The sequence below is a fragment of the Stegastes partitus genome, unplaced genomic scaffold (assembly GCF_000690725.1).
Source record: "Stegastes partitus isolate 25-593 unplaced genomic scaffold, Stegastes_partitus-1.0.2 Scaffold5, whole genome shotgun sequence".
NCBI lineage: Eukaryota > Metazoa > Chordata > Actinopteri > Pomacentridae > Stegastes > Stegastes partitus.
Window position 1 is genome coordinate 1,432,814 of NW_007577736.1, and position 22,112 is coordinate 1,454,925.

Consider the following 22,112-nt stretch of genomic DNA (forward strand, 5'->3'; position numbering starts at 1 on the left):
TATATATTGCGGCAGAGGTTTCCCTCATTGCAAATAACATACAAGGTTGGGTCAGGAGCATACAAGGGCAGAGCAGCTAGTGTATATAAACCCCTACACAGCTCAAACTATAATGTTAAGTAAGCTAAAGTGTCATGTTCATCCAACAGCTCACAGCGTGCCATAAGTTCATGTGGATTTGGAGCTACTGCTGTCAGCAGAGCTGAGCCACGATGCCTGAAGAGGCAGCGACCAGGTTTGATATCTCAATGCCGGTGAAAACTTTAATTAACAAATAAGATATTCTTATAATAATGGTTCATAAAAATAAATAGGTTTGAAGTCTTTCATCATTTTTATTTAATTCCTTAAAGCTTGATCTTAAAAGTAGAATACAATGGAGAAAAAAAATAAGAAGGCAGGAGGTTTGAGGGTTTAAGAAGCTGACCATGTAGCTCCCCCTTTTATTTATCCTGTTTAGCCACAGAAGCCTATATAAAATAATCACACATCTAAAATGACACTTTAATGCAACCCAAGAGCTGCCTAACACCATGAAAATAACTAAGACCAATCACAAGCGACAGCTCTATCAGACAAATCAAGATGGTGAGATATCAGTCTCTAAATACAGAAAGATCTTTGCTGCATATCATCTCTCTGCTCTCTCCCCTCATTTCCTGTCCTCTCCTCACTATCACTATGAAACAGAGGCAAGAACGCCTGAAAAGAGAAATGCAATACTCAGATTCAGGTGACATACTGAGCACTCTTTGAGGCCATAACAAACCTCTGCCCTACCTCCTGAGCTCCCAAACATCATACGTACAGTAAACTGTTATTGTTGCACTGCAGTGTTTGAAGGTAAGTAGCCTCACAGAGAGCGTTACTGCGACACAGTTGGCCACATATTAGAGATCCTCAGAAAGTTCCTTCTTACATCCAAAGATATTAGAATAAAAAAAAATGTCTGAAAGATTCTTAGTTGCTCAGTTAGTTGTGAAAAAATTCAACAAATATTGCCAACATATGATCCTTTTGAAACAGTGAGGTACTCAATAAGATGAATGGACATGATTTGGCCATATTCATTATTTACTTTTATTTTTTATTTTATTTTTGTATTTTTTTAAGAGATGAGTCTAATGAAAAAAGTACACTTCTACATTTATCACACCTTTAAGTGCTTTAAATCTGAATCAGGGTTTTCAGATTAGGTGCCGGTGGTTAGAACCTTCCTAGGGAGTGACAGATGAAATCATCTTATCCTGACCTCTGATATCTGGGGTCTGGTGTCTTCATGCCAAAACCTAAAGAGCTCTCTCTAAGGCCTTCACAGAAAGGTTGTGGATGCCTCTGAGTTTGCCAAAGGATTTAAAAAAGAAACAAATTATTTGACTAGAAGACAAAGTCATCTCCAAGTAGCTCAGATTTCAAACAACTGCCAGAACTGGACGTTGTAGCAAATAAAGACCAAAAGCAAACTGTCTGGTATAAACACCTCCTTCTTCAACAACCACAAAAAACTTGTCAGATGATCTGCAGGTGACTCTTGCAAATGTTGGTGTCAAAATGCATCTATAATCAGATGGAAATTGTCCATGTTTGACCTGTATGAGATGCAGGCCAGAAAACTGCATTCCTCTGCTGTCCAAACACATTAGACAGGAAGTAGACCTTTGCAACAGAATAATGACCTGATGCACACCTACAGGTTCACCAAGGAACAGATCAAAAAGAAGAAATGGAGGGTTATGAAATGACCTACACTGTAAAAGAAAAGTTTTTAACTGTAATTTTACAGCTTTCCCTTGTCACAGATCACAACTAGCAAAATAACTAAATAGATAAAATAAAATAAATTCAAATAAATTGAAAAATAAATAAAATTGGGTCAAAACTTTAAATAACATTCCCATCAAAAATCTGTATATTCGTAAATGGTCTTTTGCTCTATACAGCATTTTAAAAGTAAAATTACACTATTTTATTGTAATTAAATTATTTACAAAAAAAAAAAATCCTCATTCTAAAGATATTTGCCATTATTTAAGACAAATATTATGTTAGTTAGTTAGTTAGTTAGTTAGTTATAGTAGTTTGTTCTTTTAGAACACGAAACAGCAACATTACACTTTATTACTGTATTTAAATCTGGGAAAAAAATCCTCATTTTATAGATATTTGCTGTAATTTCCACAGATTTTAACAGTTTTTGAATGCTACAGTATTCCATAGTTTTTTTTAAACATATTTTTTGGCACCCTTGTTGCCAGGTTTTTTTTGTTTGTTTGTTTGTTTGTTTGTTTGTTTTTACAATCTTTGAAAAATGTATTTCTTTAAAAGTACTGATTTGAAATGGGCAGTGCATGCAAGAAAGCCTCAAATATTTTGAAACTAAAGCAATTTTGCATGGAAATGATCAAGACTTTCAGTAAGGTAATGTCAGAGAGCAGTGGGCAACTATGCAAAACACCTACAAGACATTATTTCTATTAAAGGGGATAATATTAGCTTCTGTGACCAAGGGTGTACTTACTCTGTCCATAGAGAATACTACATTTATTGATATGTTTGTTAACTAAATAATTGAAAAGGCTAATATTTTTCATGGTGTAGTCTACAAATATTACCTTTATCTGTTGATTTAGTTTCAAAGAGATTCAAATATTTGCTTGTTTAGACATGTTCCAGTCAGATTTGAGGTGAGATCAGAGAAATTTTCCTTCTTCTGCATCTACATGTAAATATGAAGAAGGCCTTCTCATGTATAACTCATATACAAACATACAAGAAATGTAAGAATAAACAAAACATATTTTTGATTGCACCAGGCTTTACACCATCAGTAAATTTGTGATGGAATAACAGCTGGTAACAGAGCTTTCTGCCCTGTGCATGCACACTTCCTTTCATTGTTTGGCCTGTAGTTGACAGACGCCTGTGCTCATTCTGGGGGCTGTGACTCCACTAAGGAGATTATGTATCACAGGAGATCAGCCCGGAGAATCACCCTCATAGATGAATAGCGTGGACCAAATACTACGGACTTAATTGAAATGTCTGGATTTTTTCCAGCGTCACTAATCAAAAGACAAGTGCTTATCTTGGCTGACTCTTTAGACCCATCGTGGCAAGGAGGAGGTGAGCGTTCATAACAAACCAATCTCGGCGGTTTCCACTCGCCGGATAAATTACACTTTTATTTTGCAGATATCTATTCCTCGGTTGTATTTTTCCTTCTATCCTTTAGTATCAACTGATGAAGACTATAAATTCATAACACGCTGTAGATTTCTTCAAAGCACTATCGCACACAGTGGGAAGAACTATTTTGCAGCCAACAGCCACACAGGGAGGATGAATGCCACACACCACCCACTGTTTTGACATCAACATTGCTCACCGTTGGACAGGGAGGTTCCATGGCTGCAGGCGCTCCGAGCTCATCCAAAGCCTCCTGAATTGCATCGAGCCTCCTCCTCATGTTCCCATATGGCCTATTGTTGTGGAAAAAAAAATATATTTTAATGATTAGAAAGGATGAGTGAGATTAATGAAAATGAATCTAGGCTGACATTTTTTTTTTTTTTTTAATTTAGCTGTGATGGCAAAATAGGAAAACAACACTAATACACAAATAACCTCCGTAGCATTTAGTTTGTTAGGTTTACTGCTTTACTATACCAGTATTTGCTTTAAAATAGTCCAAAATATCAAGGTGCAGTGTTTCTTACTTGCATTAATAACAATAAATTCGTAACATACTGCATTAGACATAAAATTAAAAGTATTCCGTTGAATTTACCTCATTATCCAGCGGTGAAAGAAGCTTGTCTAAACTCGCTCATGCATCCAGTTAGATTAAGTATCTAATCAGGCGATGGCAGAGTCTTAAGGAGCAGTTGTAAATCTCTGTAAAGCGTGAGGTTTAAAAGCGTGAGGCAGTTACAGTTAGATACGCCATAAAGAAGACAGATGTCTCAGATAACAACAAGGTTTCAGTCGATTCGGTCAGTCTGGGCAAGGAGCAAATGAACAGATCCTTGTGGCGCTGCCTTTTCTCGGTGTGTTATTTCAACTTTTGGAAACTTACAATGCCCTTGTGGATGTAACTGGTCTCCTGGGCTATATTGCAGTAATGTGGCAACAGCAATGAAATTAGAACCTAGACCTTTAAGTAAGGACAGTAGATGTCACTGTAAAACTTCTTTGTGATTTCTGAGGGGAAGCCTGCTCTTTTTACTTGTCTGACTTGTCCATCTGTCCTCCGTCACTGTAACAAGCCACAGCCGTAAGCGAACCTCTGTTTGTGCAGCACAAGGCTCATTTTTCTCTTTGCTAGTAAAGTCCTGAACCTGCCCGTCTGCCTGCCAGGTGCTCTTGCTTGGCGCTCTATCATATTTCACACTCGTGCGTAGGATTCACTGGTCACGCGCCAGTTTTCCTCTGTTCACCCCTCTGCCTCCTCTCTTGACCATTTACTGTTTGTTGAAAGTCATTGGAGGTTGATATATTGAAGGCAGGAAATAACAACACAAATGACATTGTCATGTTGTTTTTTTCATGCATCCTTACCTGTGTGGGTCATTTCACCCGTTTGGTTAAGAATGAAAGATGTTAATGAATACTGCAAGGATTACCAGAAGGTTTTTATTTTTTATTTTTCACCAGTACATCAAAATTTCTATATTTTCATCTAGTGTAATCATAAGGGCACACGTTTTACATCCAACACTGGTTTATGACTAAATACTTGCAAAATGTTTGACATTTCCATCAGCTGCAGGTTACTTAGTGATTAGTGCTAACAAGTGATGCTAGCATGCTAACTCACTAGACTAAGATGGTAAACAATATACTTGTTTAATATAAGATAAAAGATAGTTTATTAATCCTGAAGGAAACTAATTGTGAGAATATCTGCATTATGATGTTAGCAAGCTTAAAACATGTTATAAGAGAGGGAATCCTGTATGGAAATCTATGGGAATAAATTATAAAGAAAAGATGGCGGTTGTAGGACTCATGTCCCAGCCTTGCCTTCAATAGCCAATCATCTGCTTTGTAACCACCATCCAGGAAACATCCAGCCAATCACGTTGTTGCACTTATGCAAGTGTGGTGTTGTGAAACTAAGTCAGGGGAAAATGCTTTTTAAACTGTACTTTGGGGCGAAGTCAGCAAATTTTTCAAGTAATTATTGTGATATTTGACTGGTGATTCTTAACATGCAGCTTTTATGTCCCAATGACCACTGAAATTGCAGTTATTGCTCTCTGTCCATTCATCTAAAAAGGAACCTGGTCCTATAAGCCTGTGATAACCAGCCAGGAGCAGTTCCCAGATGGATGCAGAGTGGCAAGACTTGCCTACGAGGACTTTGGCTGCAGCTAAGCAGCTCCACAGAGTCACTGGCATGGCTGTGGAATCTTTTAGTTTCTGCTCTGCCAAGTGGCAACTGTACAGGACCACTGTCGCCTCAGTCCGTGAGCACCTTATCATAGTTATGACGGTCTAATATTCAATATACATTAAATTATGATCACTGTAAACTAAGAAATGGTTCTACTTCTAATCAAGATTATTAACATTTTCTATCTATCTCCCTTATAGTGCAGGCCTTCGTCTCAGAGGCCAACATACAGTTAGCCGTATTACCACAGTGTAGCTCTAAAACCCACACAACACCCATCATGCAATTCCCTGCTGCTGCTGCTACACTCCCCTGAAACACCATTTCTTGTTGGCTTATAAAATATTTCTGCACCAAACCCTTGTGTTGAATCCTCATGAGGTCTCTGGTTGCTCTGCTCAGCCTCCATGTATTGGTATATGCAGGAATCAGATACCTCGGCGTGTGTGTGTGTCTCAGAGGTGCTGAAAAAGCCCCGGTTGCTGCCATGTTGCTGGGGACAGACAGACAGGTATTCAACTCTAAAGACCGGGTATCTTCTTATCCAGCGTAACAATGTTAGCCATTGTTACCGTGGTGTGGCTGCATGGGTTGCTGCTTTACGACAATAGATCAGCTATAAATCTTTAAGAATGCAGGAGTGACAGCGCGGGATTTCACACATCAGTATGTGTCTAATAACAAAACAAAGTGGCTCGTGGGTTACTGATAAGCAGAGGCATTCTCTGTGCATTTGCAGCTGCCCGTGTTCCTCTAGAAATGACTGAACAACATTTACACTTTGGTTTGTAAAGTAATATTTTACCCCCCCATATAATGCGGCTGCTGAATAACACACAGCGCATGATAAAACATGACTTCATCTATTGTATTAAGACTTTGTTTACCTCAGCGCGGTTTCCACTGAATCACTCTCTTTGATCAAACATGAATAATAAATGAAGGCAAGCTGCTAAACCTCCTCGTTTCTTGCACCTGACATGAACGCTCCACCCAGGAACCCCATTATGTCAGAAGGCAACCAGCTCCGGTTTCTTAAATGATAATGCAGACATTTAGGGTGAGGCAGTGCAGAAAATACTTACCTGTGTTGTAGTTAAAGCTTCACTGTTTGATGTTTGTGATGAGTGCAACAATGGGACAAATGTGTGATGTAAAAACAGTCCATGTGATGACAAACCTGTAAAAATTAATTGGCATGTTTCACAACTTCACTTACTTTTGTGTCACCCTTTGCTGTTGGAAAGCTTGTTTTGCTGCCTCAAGTGGAAAACAACTGATAGTGAGTAAATTCAGTTCTCTTGTAACAATCTGAGTCTTTGTATGTTGGGTTTTTGCAAATTTATTATCTTTTTTTTTTCTTTTTTAAAAAAAATCAATTATGATTGCATTATCTCTGGAAAGAAATTGTGCAAGAAAGGATTACCTACACTATTTAAGTTGGGAGTATATGTCTTAGTAACTGCACTTGAAATTTTTATTGCACAGGTTAATAGTAGATGTACAAGTGGGTTAAAGGTTAACCAGGCAGTTGGTCTGTAAATGGGCGATTAAAGTTTTTAACAGTTGGGTTTCATTTTTACCTTTCTCTTCTTTGTTTGTTTAAAATGAGTACAATGTTCTTGTGTTTTTTGTTTTTTTTTTACCCCATCTGTAGCTGCATTTGCAAATTCCACAAACTAACTTGGTGCATACAGTGTCATCATAAGTGGGTGATGGCCAAAACAATAAAAATAAGCCCCAAGTTGTTATTAACCTGTGTTATCCTTTACAGTGCATGCATTTTCTAGGGCTGCTGCTGCAGGTTATCTTTTAAAAGCCCACACAGCATTAAAACACACACATATGCACGAGTAGACGTCTATCTTTGTAGTGTATTTGGGCAAAGGAGCACCAGCAGCATCATCCACACAGTAATGACGGCGCTTTGTTTCAGGCAAGAGGCCTCCTCTTCATCAAGAGATCATTGCATACATAATGAATAAGCTCAGTGAATGCAGCGAGACACATTCAGCCACACATGGAGCTGTCCTCCTTCTGCTGCTCAGCTAATTTTCTGTTTGTCACTCTGAATTGGACTGCTTATTAAGCGAATTTGAATGTCCTCATTTCATCAAGATTTAATTTTCTCCAAATGACTCCTCTCTGTTCTAATCATTGCGATAAAGCAATCTTTCATATCTGCCACGATAAGAGCACCGTCATTTTTCTATAAGGGAATATGCAAGTCTTAGTGACTGTTTGCCATCCCATAAGGCACTTTTGTTCAACAAGAAAATAAACATGATTGAGCTGCAAGAAAGTGGAGAGAAGGTTAAAAAAAAAAAAAAAAGCTGTTAAGTCTGAACAAAATGCAGAATGCAGTGTACTGTAGGCATTACAGTGGCCGCTCCTGTTCTGTGCACAATCTCAGAGTTGGAAGTGGGATGTAAAAGGGGGAAGAGGCCTTGGGACTGAGATGTTGATAAAATATTAACTCACACAGGATATTTAAAGCCTCTGACATTCTTTCCCTGGTCGGCATGTTGGAAATGGTTTCCACAAGATTTGTATTTAGCCAGCAGCAGGGATGCAGTTTCCCCCCCTAGGTTGAGAGTAGGAGTGATGATCCTAATCAGAGACGGTTTGGACTGATTTTTGATTTATTTTAACATTAAGGTGAAAGCACACTCAATGCTTTTACAATTAAAAGTTTATACTGCTGATTTAATCTGTCATAGCTACAAGCAGACATCATCAATATTGGCCATTTAGAAAACAGTGGGGCACCTGTGATCATTTTCTTTAATGCATTCAGTGGCTTTTACTTTTCTTTTTGGCTTTCATAACATTCATTGAATATGTCTATTTATGCATTTTTTATGTTGACAGAGCGTTTTGTTTTTTACCATTTTTTTTGGTAGTGCATTCTTTACGCAGGCTCAATCCAAAAGCTGCTACGATATATATATATATATATACATACACACACACAATATATATATATATATATACATACACACACACAAATGCAGTCACAAATTAATTAATTACTGGGTGTGGATTTTGCATTTTATAATATAATATAAATGATCAACTCTTACAAATATTATACAAATAGTTATGGGAAATGTAATTATTTCCTTTCTAAGAATTAGATAAGATGAACACTGCTCACATGTCATGATTTAGCTTAGCAAAAAGGAGTGGAATCATGGGTATTAAAAACTGTATGAAAAGCAATGTGAAACATGGAAGTTTTATGTGGATTATGTACCAAACAATCTTCTCATCTAACTCTCTGGAAAGAAGTGAATAAATACATTCCCCTGAATGTCAAACTCTCTCCTTAGAAAGCTGTTGATAAAAATGATTTTGGTTCAGGTACTGTCAAGTTTTTCCAGAAGGTGAGAGGTGGCCAATTAGAGTGTCTAATGAACTAAATAATTATCTAAGAAGATAAATCAAGAGTCATTAGAGGAGTATAAACACTAGCAACGAGGATTTTTCACAACCTGGCAACCCAAATGTAAAGCACTAAAAGGAGACATAGTAAAAAGTGGAACCTGACTTTTCCAGAGCACCAAGCTTCACACTGACACAAATCAAGCATGCCAAGCTCACCAGGCATTTCTTTTTCGATATTGTGCTGCTGTCCCTTCATTCATAAATCTCACTTCTCTGCAGACGAACCCTCTAACCTTGAGGCACCAACAGCTCGGGGCTCCTAAACATGAACTTGCTTTATTTGGACTCCATATGTCGTCGCCCCAGATGGCACAGGATTGCCAAACCCACTTCCATAATTCAGAATAAACCCAGTACTGCACCACAAGAATGGCTTGCTGTGTGCATCACTCCCTCCAATACCTCAGGTCAGGAGGCCGTGCACTGTACAAACACGACACTGACACCTGGAGCTGGAGCTTATCGACTCCTGCAGCCTGGTAATCACTGGTTTTCCCTGTGACCTTTCAGCCGCTTTTGTACATTCAGACCACCTTGTTATTAAATAAAAAGATTTTCTCCACTGTCCACACGGGCGTGGTCGTTCATATTACTTCATGTCGCCTGGTTTTGTGTGCGTTTATGAGCTCCGAAGCATCTGTCCATCTGCTGTCCTGTGTGCTCTGACAGGTTCACCGTTCCCTGTGAGATGGGATTCACGGTTGGCTGACCTTAACCCAGCCCATTTGTCACCCCCAGAGGGTGGAGGAGGGTGTGTGTGTGTGCGCACTAGTATGTCAGTGTGTGAGTGTATTGATTTTCCATATGACTGTGGAAGGAGCAGGGGTGGACATGTGTCTTATTGTGTCTGAAAACCATGCGCTACTTATTGCACCACTAGAAACTCAAGTATTAATTCGGCAATGAAAACCAGCAGAATCTTTATTTAGAGAAGACCTCGATGTTTGTACTTCAAGCAGCAGGTGAAGGTAACTCTCGTACAGTGCTTGAGTACAGTACTGAGTATTACACTAAACCTCCACTACATTTAAGAGTGAAATGTTGTGCTTTTATTACACTATACTTGGATACCCTTTGCTGGGGCCTTATCCCACATTTCATTTGTGAGTTTATAGTAGATGCAAAGGCCCATTTATCTGCTAAACTAGTACATTTACTTGTGATACTTTGGTACTTGTAGCTAAGAATCTGAATAATTCTTTCACCACTGATTTCAAGCATAATTTAAAAAACAACAGGCTTTCTTACTCATTACTCGTGTCACACAAACTAAGGAACAAACACAGTGTAGTGTCAGATGTAATACCCCTAGAGGGCAGTAATCCTTCCTTCTTCATTTTCCTTCATTACTAAACAAACAAGTTTCCATGTAACACCAAACATCCACCTACATTGCTTGAATTTTTAGTCATCTAACTGCTACGTTGTGCTAAAGATCTCTCCTTTTCAAGACTCACTGAACTGTTCCTCAGGTGAGCACAGAAAACCTTCACTGACTGATATCAGGTCAGGAGTTAATGAGCATAAAGCTGAACACCTTTTAATAACGGGGTGTGGTCCGACGCCAGGGCTGCCCCGTTGGATTAGCTCCAAGTCCCACAGCGCTTGTCTCCTAATTACAAGCTGGTAAGCACAGTGCAAGTCTGTATGACTACTCAACCATGCTCCTGTGGGCATGCTACCATCCCTGACAACACGCACACACACACACACACACACACACAGGCCCACACTCACTCACTCCTCCCTAACAACAACAATAACAATGCTGTGGCAGCCATGGCCACCTGCAGCAGGACCATGTTCCCGCTGCCTATGTCCTCGGTTGAGCTGCTCGGTCCCATCTGCCTCTCCCTGTTTGCCCTGGTTTCAGCAAAGCGAGCTGCAGAGTGCTGCACTGCATCGCTGGATCAAAGCAAGACTAATGACTACAGCAGAGCTGTAGCTACAGCACCGAGGCCCCAAGTGCTCCCGCTCGCAATGCAGTGCTGTAGTTAAACTGTGAGTGGACTAAAGATAGCAGAAGACATGGAGGCAGCTACCTAATAACTGTGCTCTCAGGTGTAGATGTGTCAGGTGAGGAGAAAGAAGGTGCTCATACTCGCAGAAATACATCAGAAGAGCCCAGGAGTACAATGTCATCTCATAGGTAGAGCCAGCACATATTTCTGTTTGCTTGAATTATGTCAAATTCAGCAGCAGATTTTATGGATCTTAAAAAAAAAGAAACGAACAAGCCTCCACTTTTTTAAACAAAAAGCAGGCAAATAATTAATATATGTGTCTAATTTTTTTCTGTCATGGCTTATTACACATTGATGTCAGGCCTACAGAGCCACAAAAACTTCACCATGAAGGATTTCTTCAAGATGCTTTCCTCCTTTGCCATCTCCTTTCCACCTTTCTCTCCTCCTCCTCCTCCTCCTCCTCCTCCCCCTATCTCTTTCTCTAACAAAAAGGCTATTAATAGAACACCCTGCTCTCTCTTTTAAACTGCAGGGAGCATATACCGTGCACTTAAAGGGAGGCAGAAGCTGAAGATACCAGGAGGCGTTTGAAAATGTCCTCTACACTGCCCGTGGCTACAAAGACGCTGGCTGTCCTAAGAATAACAACAAAGAGGCCTTTGATCGATTCATGGCATTTTGTATCAGCACAGATGCTCTTCAGCTAAAATTAGCTCCCCAAATCATTTGCAGACTAAATACCTCGCAAACATTGTTATGTGAGGGAGAAAAAGGATGGATTAACATCTGAAAAACACCTCCACTTGCGATACCTTCATATTAGATGCAACAATAAAAAATAAAAAAAATCACGTTATTTTAGATGAAAAAAGTGACACACAATAAACACACTAAACACATTTTCAGTTGAATTATTATTGGCTTCATTATTGATATTACTTTTTCAGGGTTATGATCATTTGGAAGGAATATATGCATTTTAATTTCACATGTTTTTCTTGTCCATAGATTGTCCTTTTTGTTGTAAAGTGCAGATAATACTATGTTTTGAACCCAGACTTCACATACATTATATAGTACATGGTTTTTGCTCCATCATCCATTGGTTAATATTTACATTATTCTCTCACATTTCATTTCATAGAAAGAAATTCAATTATTCACTGTACCAACTCTGATGGATATTTTCAGGCCTCTATGATACGGGGAGGATGGGGGTGAGGTGAACAACTGTACATATTGTTTCAGTGGATGCCACACTATCAGGCTCTGGGGTCAAATGAAAAGAAAAACAAAAAAAAAAAAATCTCAAACACACACATGCATACAGATTGCATATTGATCGTCTTGTTTCCCGTATGTATGAGTTTTTTATAGGAGCCTTCTGGCAAAGAGCTGACACTGCAGTTCAAACAAACCCAAAGCTCAGAAAGCTGATATTCACATTCAGCTAATGCGTGAGTGTTTGACGTACAGCAGCAGAATATTGCCAAGTGTTTCACTTTTGCTCTAAGGTTCCTTTAAAATGCTCTGTCAGCTCAATGTGTCACCGTGGAATTGGTATCTGATGAAACATAAAGAATCTGTACTTAGACCTTCTTCTCCCCCGAAAACTACAAGCTAATAATCAATCTATGCATAGATTTCTCAGTGTATTCACTGTTGGGCACCCTTCTAATGGAGTGAACTTGCTGGTGGGTCCCTCAGCAGGTGAGAGATGGTATTCTTAGAGGCTGTGGTGCTTCCAATAAAGCAATACAACATCTTTTTGAATTGACTTTGTTTCCACTGAATAAAAACATTATGCAGATTAAATCTGCAGGTATACAGATGAGGATGATTCTACTTGTCTTTGTGCTTTAAGCAGAAATAATCATTGATATTCAACTACAACATTGTGAACTCCGGTATGTGAGTTGCTACAGTGAATTTGGCTGAGGTACAGTAACATGCCCAATGTGAAATAGAACAGATAAATGTTAGTGTGTAACATTTATCATAAATTCCTGTCCAAAGAAATGGAATGAAGACAATAAGTTACAATGCATTTGCATGCATAGACAAATATTTTTGGTCAGACTGTGAGTGTTTGTTTTCTTTCCTTCTTTCTTTTTTCCCCACATACACAGATATGCAAATGGCTGTTGCATAAATGCAGCTGTACAACCAGGCCAAGACACTGACATTCAGTGGTTCTCTCTCTTTCGCACTCTCTCATACACATAAACAACCATACACGCACACACACACACCTCCAATCTGCGCACACCCCAGTCAATACTCAACTGATGACCATAAGATCTCGGTTAGACTGTTAAGGTCCATAAAGGTTCATTCTCTTTTGTTTTCGTTTTTTCTTTAAAAAGAAAAAAAAAAGAAAAAAAGAAAAAAGCAACATCTTTGTTCTCCACACAGACCCCTCCACCAAAGGATAATGGAAATATTGCTAAACACCTATTTAATCTGGTCCTACCTCGAGTGGCTGACCATTTTAACATCTTACTCCACCTTCAAGCTACTCCTGTAAAAGCATCACATATAACTGATCCAGTTTACTTGCTTAAATTCTCTGGAAACCTTTTCACGATACATGAAAGCAAACATTTGGACAGAGAGACGACTTCAGAAGCCTCATGTCAGGCAGTTGGACGAGGCATCCTGAGCACATATTGGCAGCGATGGCGTTAAAACATTTTGCTACTGCAGGTTGAGACTGCAGTGAGCAGAATGAGACCCTAAGAATAAAGATGTACATCCTGGTATGACAGAACTCATCCGAGACAGTACTTGCTACAGACCTTCTCCTAATCCATCACCTTTCTAATTACATAAGACATCTGTGAGAAGATGTAGAAAGGCAAGAGACTCAGGAGGGAAGTCAGAGGACCCCTAGGTTAGACAATATCTGCTACACTGCTGCTAATTATCACTTCCCATATTGATGTTACTGCCTTTGACGTTTACCTTGGCAGTGTTGAGCGAACGGTGGAAAATCTTTGCTGGACACAATTCCTAGAATCAGAACCTAATTCACATTTGATGCCAACTTTTGAAGACAGACTGAGCTTCTGGCATCAGAGACTTCTCAGAGGACAGCCACACTCCTTTAAAATCCTGACCAATTTAGCGCCAGTGAAAGCTTTCTGATAAAAGATCCTGGTAAGGGATGACAGTTTTGAACAACGCCCCGCCTTTCAACAACTACTTCACAGAGGGCAGTTTGGAATTAAGTGAAGCAAACATCTAGTATTCAAATCGGGTGTCAGGTTTTTCTAAAAACTCACCAGTAAAGAAAATGCTTTTGAAATGGCTAGTGAGAGTGTGTCTTTGGCACTCTGAACAGGCTCTGAAACAGAAGAACAACAGTGCTCAGAAAAATTCATATTATCATTAAAATGAAAACATGGCAATGATCTGCACATTGTGGAAAGGCTCTTGCTTTCTCTTAAACATTGCTATTTCATGTTTTTAATTCTCTGATAAAAGTATATGCGTACTGTATATGTGTTCTGTCTGTATACATATATTGTTTTATATATAAGAAATAAATATGTCTATTGTAGTAATTATACTTTTTTTGTTTTCAACGCTTCTTCTTTGAGTTTAAATGCATGCTAGGAATGTTTTTGAGGTCATGCAACACTAGGAGAGTAGCGTAAACCCAGATAAAAGGCAGTTCAAGGGGAAGCAATTTTCTATACACGAGTTCTTAAAAGTTACTATTTTGATCATGAGGACGTGATCATGTGACAAACCTGTGAAAGAGACAGCACTGCAAGTCTATCACATCTGCAAGTAGGATTAATGTCCAAAACTAGAGTGTGAGTTTTACGCCCCAAATCACAGCTCAGTTTACAGCGACCTGGCAAAATTTTAAAATGGCAATGACTTCTACATGGAATGTTAATACTGACGAGGATGCCGCACCCCGTTAAGTGTGGGATTTGGCCTTATGATTATTCCTTAAGAAATCCTCTAACATACAGCTTTAGGTTCTTGAAACAGCTACCTGCAGGCATCCTTTTAAAAGTGTGGATTTGTACAGAAGGCAGTGTACAGACAAATATACAGTGGTGTGTAATGAAGCAAGTGGCAGTTGAGAAACAAGTGGAAATTCTCATTTAGATAAAAATGTCATGCAATTATCTACTGACTAGGTTTACTACTAACAGCACCTACCTACCTATTGGCTATCAGTTAAGTCACAGTTAAGCTACCTATCTATATGAATAAGTACCGTTATGTGTGAAACCGTGAAAAACAAAACAAGAAGAAACATTCAAGTTGTCCTCAAAGCTCTGCAGTAAGACCAGCTTGGGTGAATGGAGGGGGGAAAGCTTGCATTGCAATACATACAGTACATGTAAGACCAAAGCAGTGAAAATTCAAGGCCATTCTCAGTCATTCATCAGATACTGATGTCTACTGGGAAAAAAGGTGTCAAACCATAAGCTTAGCACTGATGGCTGTCATTCATCCTTGAAATAACGTGGTGTACTTAACCACCGACCTCGTCACAAGTCACCCACAGGCCATATCAGCGCCGGAGTAGGCTCGCTTTATGCTCACACATCCTTTTTTATCTCTAAATGGTGTAGCATAAGACAGTTTTGTTTCATTGGCTCCAGGAAGCAGCATATGCAGCGCGCGAGTAGGGCTCTTCAGAAAAGCGCATGGCAGAGCAGTGTACCTTGGGAAATGAGGGACCAAGGAACAGGGGACTAAAGCAGGGCTTGTGTCGTGTTACTTTTTTTCTTTTTGTAAGCACTTTTTTTTCTCACTGTGTTTCCTCCTTTTTTCTTTTCTTTTTGTGCACTACTGTCGGCTACTGTTGTGAGCAAGAATTTTGTAGGTATTACTATTTTTTTTTTTAAAAAAACAACAAAAAAACAGCCACACAGACAAAGCCAACTCCATGCAGAAATGCAAAATTTTGAAATTTGACATTTTTCTGAAGTTTTAAGGGCAAGTTGTGAGGAGTGAAGACGAGATGAGCGCAGGAGGAGTGAATGATATTTGTAACAATTTTTTTCAGTCAATCATCATCAACATCCTGAATTCTATTGCCTTGATTTTCTCCAGCACATGTAAGGTGGGAGGGTGTACACCTGTCCCATCCAGTTGCTCAGCTCCACATTTCCCGCTGTGACGGGGAGGGAAAACACCAGCTGACTACACGTCTGTGAGCATTTTGGTGATGTTTACATAGTTTGTGTTAGCCAGCGTGCAGTTGGCTGTCTTAAGGTTCTCCTCCTGAAAGTCCTCGTTGCTGTTGTTCACAGCCTCCTGGATCTCCATGTAGTCCGATTTACTGATGGTGGAGCCACTCCGGCTCTTCTTCAGCTCCTCGGCTGAATCGGCTTTGGGCACGTTGACCTGCAGATACTGTGCCTGCTCTTCACCTTCAGTCTCACGGTGATAGAAGTAGTTAAAGTTGGACACAATGACAGGCACGGGCAAGGCAATGGTCAGCACACCTGCAATGGCACAGAGGGAGCCCACGATCTTGCCACCAATTGTAGTTGGGACCATATCACCGTAGCCGACTGTTGTCATGGACACCACAGCCCACCAAAATGCGTCTGGGATGCTCTCAAACTGTGACTCAGGCTCATCTGCCTCAGCAAAGTAGACAGCGCTGGAGAACAGGATGACCCCTATGAAGAGGAAGAAAATGAGGAGGCCGAGCTCTCTCATGCTGGCTTTCAGGGTCTGACCCAAAATCTGAAGCCCCTTAGAGTGACGGGAGAGCTTGAAAATTCTGAAGACTCGCACTAAGCGTATGACCCTGAGAATGGCTAAAGACATGGCTTGCTGACCCGCTTGACCATCCTCTGGCCTGTCTGCTAGCTCTGTGCCGAGAGTGATGAAGTAAGGGATGATGGCAACAATATCAATAATGTTCATTATATTACCAAAAAAGCCTGCTTTGCTTGGGCAGGCGAAGAAGCGCACTAGAAACTCAAAGGAGAACCATATAATGCAAAGAGTCTCCAGGATAAAGAAGGGGTCAGTGAAGTAGGTGTTTGTGTATCTGATGATTGTGGTGTTGGTCTCAGGCGAAAAGACTGCAGCGTGAGACTTGTGCATTTCATCCTCATCGTTGCGGAAAATAGGGAGTGTCTCCAGGCAGAAGCTGACTATAGATATCAGGATGACCATGACAGAGATTATGGCAATAATCCTAGCAGGACCTGAGCTCTCTGGGTACTCAAACAGTAGCCACACCTGTCTCTGAAACTCATTGTCGGGAAGAGGGCGCTCCTCCTCCTTGATGAAACCCTCGTCTTCGCGGAACATCTCGATGGCCTCCTCGCCCAGCTCATAAAAGCGAATCTCCTCTGAGAAAATATCTAAGGTGACATTGACCGGCCTTCTTAGCCGGCCTCCTGATTGGTAATAATACAATATGGCATCAAAGCTGGGTCTGTTCCTGTCGAAAAAGTACTCATTCCTTAGTGGGTCAAAGTACCGCATCCTCTTTTTGGGGTCCCCCAGCAGAGTCTCTGGGAACTGGGAGAGGGTTTTGAGTTGTGTCTCAAAGCGCAGCCCTGAGATGTTGATGACCACCCTCTCACAACACTCATGGTCGGCCTCTGGGTCGTAGTCCTGCGGGTGCCCCGGGTGTGCAGCCGCCTCATCAGAGGGGTCGCCTGTGGCAACAGTCATTCTGCAGGGGGAGGAGGCCTGCACTTTTCAGTGAGTCTGGGTCCTGCAGCCTGGAGAACTGCAGGCAGGGGCCAGGAGAGGGAGGGGGCTCAACACTGTAAAGACCTGACGGCCACAGGATGTCACCTAGGATCTGACTGCATGTAGAACAGATAAAGCAAAGACAGACAGCAAGGTCAGGTAAACCTGAGACATGATTCAGCACTCAATACTTCTTCTGTTTAGCACAGAAATATATCGGTAATTAGCCTAAGCCTGAAGATCAAACAACTCAAAAACTGAGGAAAATGAAACCACCCTCTAAAAAAACATCAAAAGATTTGACATGAATAATGTAAAGTTACGCTGTTGTGAGAAAGCAGTCAGCACTAAAATGAATCAGCTCATGGAAACTTGAGGCTGACACTCCTGCTCCTGACTTCGGAAAATTAATATGCAAATAAGCAGACCGCCTTGCATATAAATTGCTTCAATGCAGGTAAACTCGGGCTAGCAGGCAAATAAAACGCACAGGAGCTCATAAATTAGGACACTGATCTGCTGCAATGGACAATATCTGCTGAAATGAATGGGACTACCTTTTTTTCAGTGAAGCCATGCATGAATATGGCAATGCAGCAGACACCAAATTCATACAGACAGCATCCTGTCTAGAATATCATAGAAAAGCACTGCAGTCTAAACACAAATATATGAGGCGCTTTTCAGATTGACTGTTGCACCAAACACATTTATAATTGGCTCATATGAACTGACTTCAGGTTAGTTTTGATGGAGCATTTTAGCCCTGAAATGGTGCCTGTCTCTGAAATATTAAAAAACATCTATAAATAATTTATCCATAGAAGGAAATAGGTTCCAAGAGAAGGGAAAAAAAAAACTGTATCTCTCGTCTGCATCATCTCCACTCACAAAGTGGGAGGACAGGTTTTTTTTTTTAACCAAATAAAAACCTTTATGAAACATACAGAAAACATATAACTGCAGGTTTGCTGGTCATTATCGCGTCTGCTACTGAAATGCAAATCAGTGCATTAACTACAAAACGCCACGATTCGTAATTACATTGAATCCACCAGTAGATGATAGGTAGAGCTGCTTTATCTGAATTTCATACATACCTGCAGACATATTTTTCATATGTGGATGTGAGTTGATGCTCCCGCTGGAATCAGAAAGGTGAAAAAACCAGCTGCGACGATCAGGTCTTGTGTCTTTAGAGCAGGTAAGGGGGGGAAAAAAATCATGAATCTCCAATTTGGGACAGTGGTCGATGATATTCAGCTCATGTTGTCTGCAGCATCCTTGCCGTGTACACCGGGTACAGTATGTGCGGGTGTGTCCTCGCTTTGCCCTCCCCGACTCCTTTCCTCCGGGTAGGCTGTCGTGGGATGGCGATTGGCAAAAAAAAAAAAAAAAAGGGAGGAGGGAACCGATCAAGGAGGTGCTGCCGGTGCTTCCCTTAATAACCAAAGGTGCTGGGATCAGCAGAATGATCTGCCTCCACTGTTCCCCTCCGCGACCGGCGAGCCTGTTGTGACGAGCTGCTGGCCTCAGACAGCCGCAAAGGTAAATAAGAGTCCTGGTAAGGTGCTCAGAGAGGCAACATCTGCAAAGAGAGCGGGGGTTTAAAAAAAAAAAAAACGGGGCGAGGCGGCGAGGAGGAGGAAGAAGAGCGCTTAAAAATATAATCTTATTACCCAAGATTTAATAATTGGACGCGTTGTGGGATGCATCAATAATCTTTTCATTTCAGTGTGGGAATAAATCTGCTGCTCAGAAAATGTAATCTATTCATGCGTCACCCGGCCCCAAATTTACATTTTCCTTTTTTTTTTTCTTTTTTTTTTGATTTAGTCATGCACCACATAAACCAGCATTTCCACAAGATTCCTGGGTCTGAGCTGCAGATCTTTGCTCAGGCGGAGTCAAGTGCGTCCCAACGTTCAGGCGCACAGCTCCTCAGTCTCCTAATAGCCTTCATGGTGAGCAGAGCCGCGTCTTCAGACACTGACTTGAAACGACATGCATGAAAGAATCGCCTCTACGTAGTGGGCAGCAAGATTATGCAATTTCACTGAGCCAGAACCCCCCTCTCAACCCCACCTCACCCCACCTCACCCCACCCCACGCACACGCATGAACATACATATAAAGCGGCCTTTTATTGGCCCCTGCACAGCTCGGCAGAAGGAGGTGAGAGCTTTTGGGGGGGGGGGTTGTTTTTTTTTTTGGTAGGTGCAAGAAACATTTCAGGGTGGAATATCTCTGTCGTCAGCCTGGGCCGCAGGGCTGGTATATAAAGCTTAGTCAAACCTGCAGTCGGGCATTGCTATGCATACCAAGAGACGTGCTGGTGATGGAGAAGGCAAGGGCGGAAAAACGCGCTCCCCATCCGCACTGTAGCTTAACACTACTTACCTTATCTGCAGTGTAGGCAATTTAAAGGGGTACACAACTAAAGCACTGTTCAGCAGCACTGCTGATAATCAGACGATTGCATGTTTTTTGAACTGTACAGCCAAAATTTTAGACAAAAGAAAAGTCTGCTTTGTCTACATTACAGTTTGGGAAGGTTTTTCATTGCAGCATTCTGTCACTCTGTGGGTGTGATTTTGCAATATATGTTTGTTCAGTAGCATTGTTCCAGCAACAATCCAAAATGCATGTTTAAGGAGACACTTCTGTCATTGTGGTGATTGTGGTCATCTAAGGTCTCTCGTTTTTCAGCTTTATTAACACGAACAGTAGCAACAACAATCATGCGTTCATTTTCTGCCTTTTTATATTGTTTTTTTTTTTCATAGCAGTTCTACTTGTAATATTTCCTGGCAACAAGCTTCATGAATAATAGAGAGGAGGGGGACAAAAATAGAGCAAAACCTCCATCATTGTACTCTGCTATATTCAGAATGAAGAGCAAACTGATCAATATTAAATCCTTTCATCGCTATCGACACTGGAGCTAGGAATGAAAGCGCTGTGGCCAGAAGTGACCTCCGCAGAAGCCAAAGGTCAGCGGGAATCCCTCGGTCGGTGGAGGCAAAGGAGGTGAACAAGGAGAAATGGGAGGGGGATGGGGACGACAGCGGGATGATTTGTGTGAGACTCGGCTTTGCCAAGGTTGCTCCTGGCAGACCTGAGAGCATCATGGCTCCCAACCTCGTCCCTTCTGTCTGTCTGCCTGCCTCAGCCTGCCTGCCTGGCTGCTGCCACACAAGCGGATACCTCTCACTATCTCTTAATGGCTTTCCCAGGTTCCTCATGACAGCACAGCCATTATTTATGAGCCAGGGGCCCGTTACAAAGACTGGTAATGCAGGCTCTAAAGCTCAGTTCACTTTGCATTAGGTGGCTCGCTTTAATTAAAAGCGAAGGGTCCCAGCACTTTAAATGCTCTGCGTGCTTTAATCATATGGGGACATTAAAATGGTTGGCTGTGCAAGTTGGCAGATGAGAGTGTCAACAATGAATTTGCTTCCAAGAGGTATTGATTTCAGGACTTATCCTCATCTCCATCAGATGTTGTTTTGGCACAGGGACAGACAGCAGAGAAAATGAACTTGAGAGCTAAGACACTGAAGGGTCATTGTCACTGATCCATTAGATGGATGACAGGTGTTCTCTTCACGTGCAGTTGAGCCAAACATTTTTTTTTCTGCTCCTGTTTTATTCATTTTAAAAGACCAAAATATTTAGGTCAATTGCCTTCTAATTACATGCAATGAGGAGGGTATGGTTTCCTAATTGTTGCTCTGTTTGTGTTATTTAAACACAAAGTTACTCTACCTACTTCATCAGAAACACTGACATTTCAGTGCGATCTGACTATTTGGGTTTACGTTCATTCACAGAAAATTTCAGCAGATTCAACAGAGTTTTGGTACAGAGTCTGGTCATGTAATGACAGTTTTACAGTGCTATACTTAAAAATGTGCTTTCTACGTTTAACAAATTAAGGAAACCTCCCTCGGTGAATGTTGTATAAGCAGAAGCAGCTCTCCAAGACATAAAAAGTATACAACTGGAGAGTTTTTCTACTTTTTGGTTCATTGTAGAGACAAAAAGTGCAGCTTTAGGTGAGAGACAAGGATACGACACTCAGGAAAGAATCCCAGTATGAACTGGGCAAGTCATGAATAAAAATTATGCATCCAAATTTGCAACCAGGATTTCTCAAATCTGTGGAGTTATGATTTACACCAGGAGACAGCAGATCAAATGTTAAGTGAACCAGACAACAGATCTGACCAGACAATTGATTGCAGCTTTAATTTGGAATGTTTCTATGCTAACAACTGAATTTTAGTGCTGTTGCTGTTTTTGATTTTGACAAACATAAACATATATTTTACAAAACCCTTCTTTCATTTCACAGAATAAGACAAAGCTTTGTTCTCCCACACATGAAATGAGCCTAAAAAGCCCTAGTTTTCCCTTTTAAAAGTTTTCAGATCGGTTGGTAGCTTCAAGAAATACTAGAAAATGAGTTATAATCAAGCTGACACATAATGTATGTTTATTAATGTGGAATGTCAGGGCTGTTTAGCTCATGCAGTCCCTGGAGTGCAATGGTGTCTGTATGGACAGTGGAGGTCTACTGTGCCTCCTTGCTCCTTGATACTGCATTGCAG

At 40.8% G+C, this 22,112-nt stretch overlaps 2 protein-coding genes across 2 annotated transcripts in view; both read right to left on the reverse strand.

Annotated features, from left to right (window-relative positions):
• LOC103356200 (adenosine receptor A1-like) overlaps positions 1-22,112 on the reverse strand; it is a 711,380-nt gene that overhangs the window by 42,825 nt on the left and 646,443 nt on the right. The window lies entirely within an intron of this gene.
• LOC103356169 (potassium voltage-gated channel subfamily A member 2) lies at positions 15,982-17,478 on the reverse strand. The gene has a single exon (XM_008280242.1). It carries the CDS (start codon positions 17,476-17,478, stop codon positions 15,982-15,984), a length of 1,497 nt encoding a protein of 498 aa, XP_008278464.1.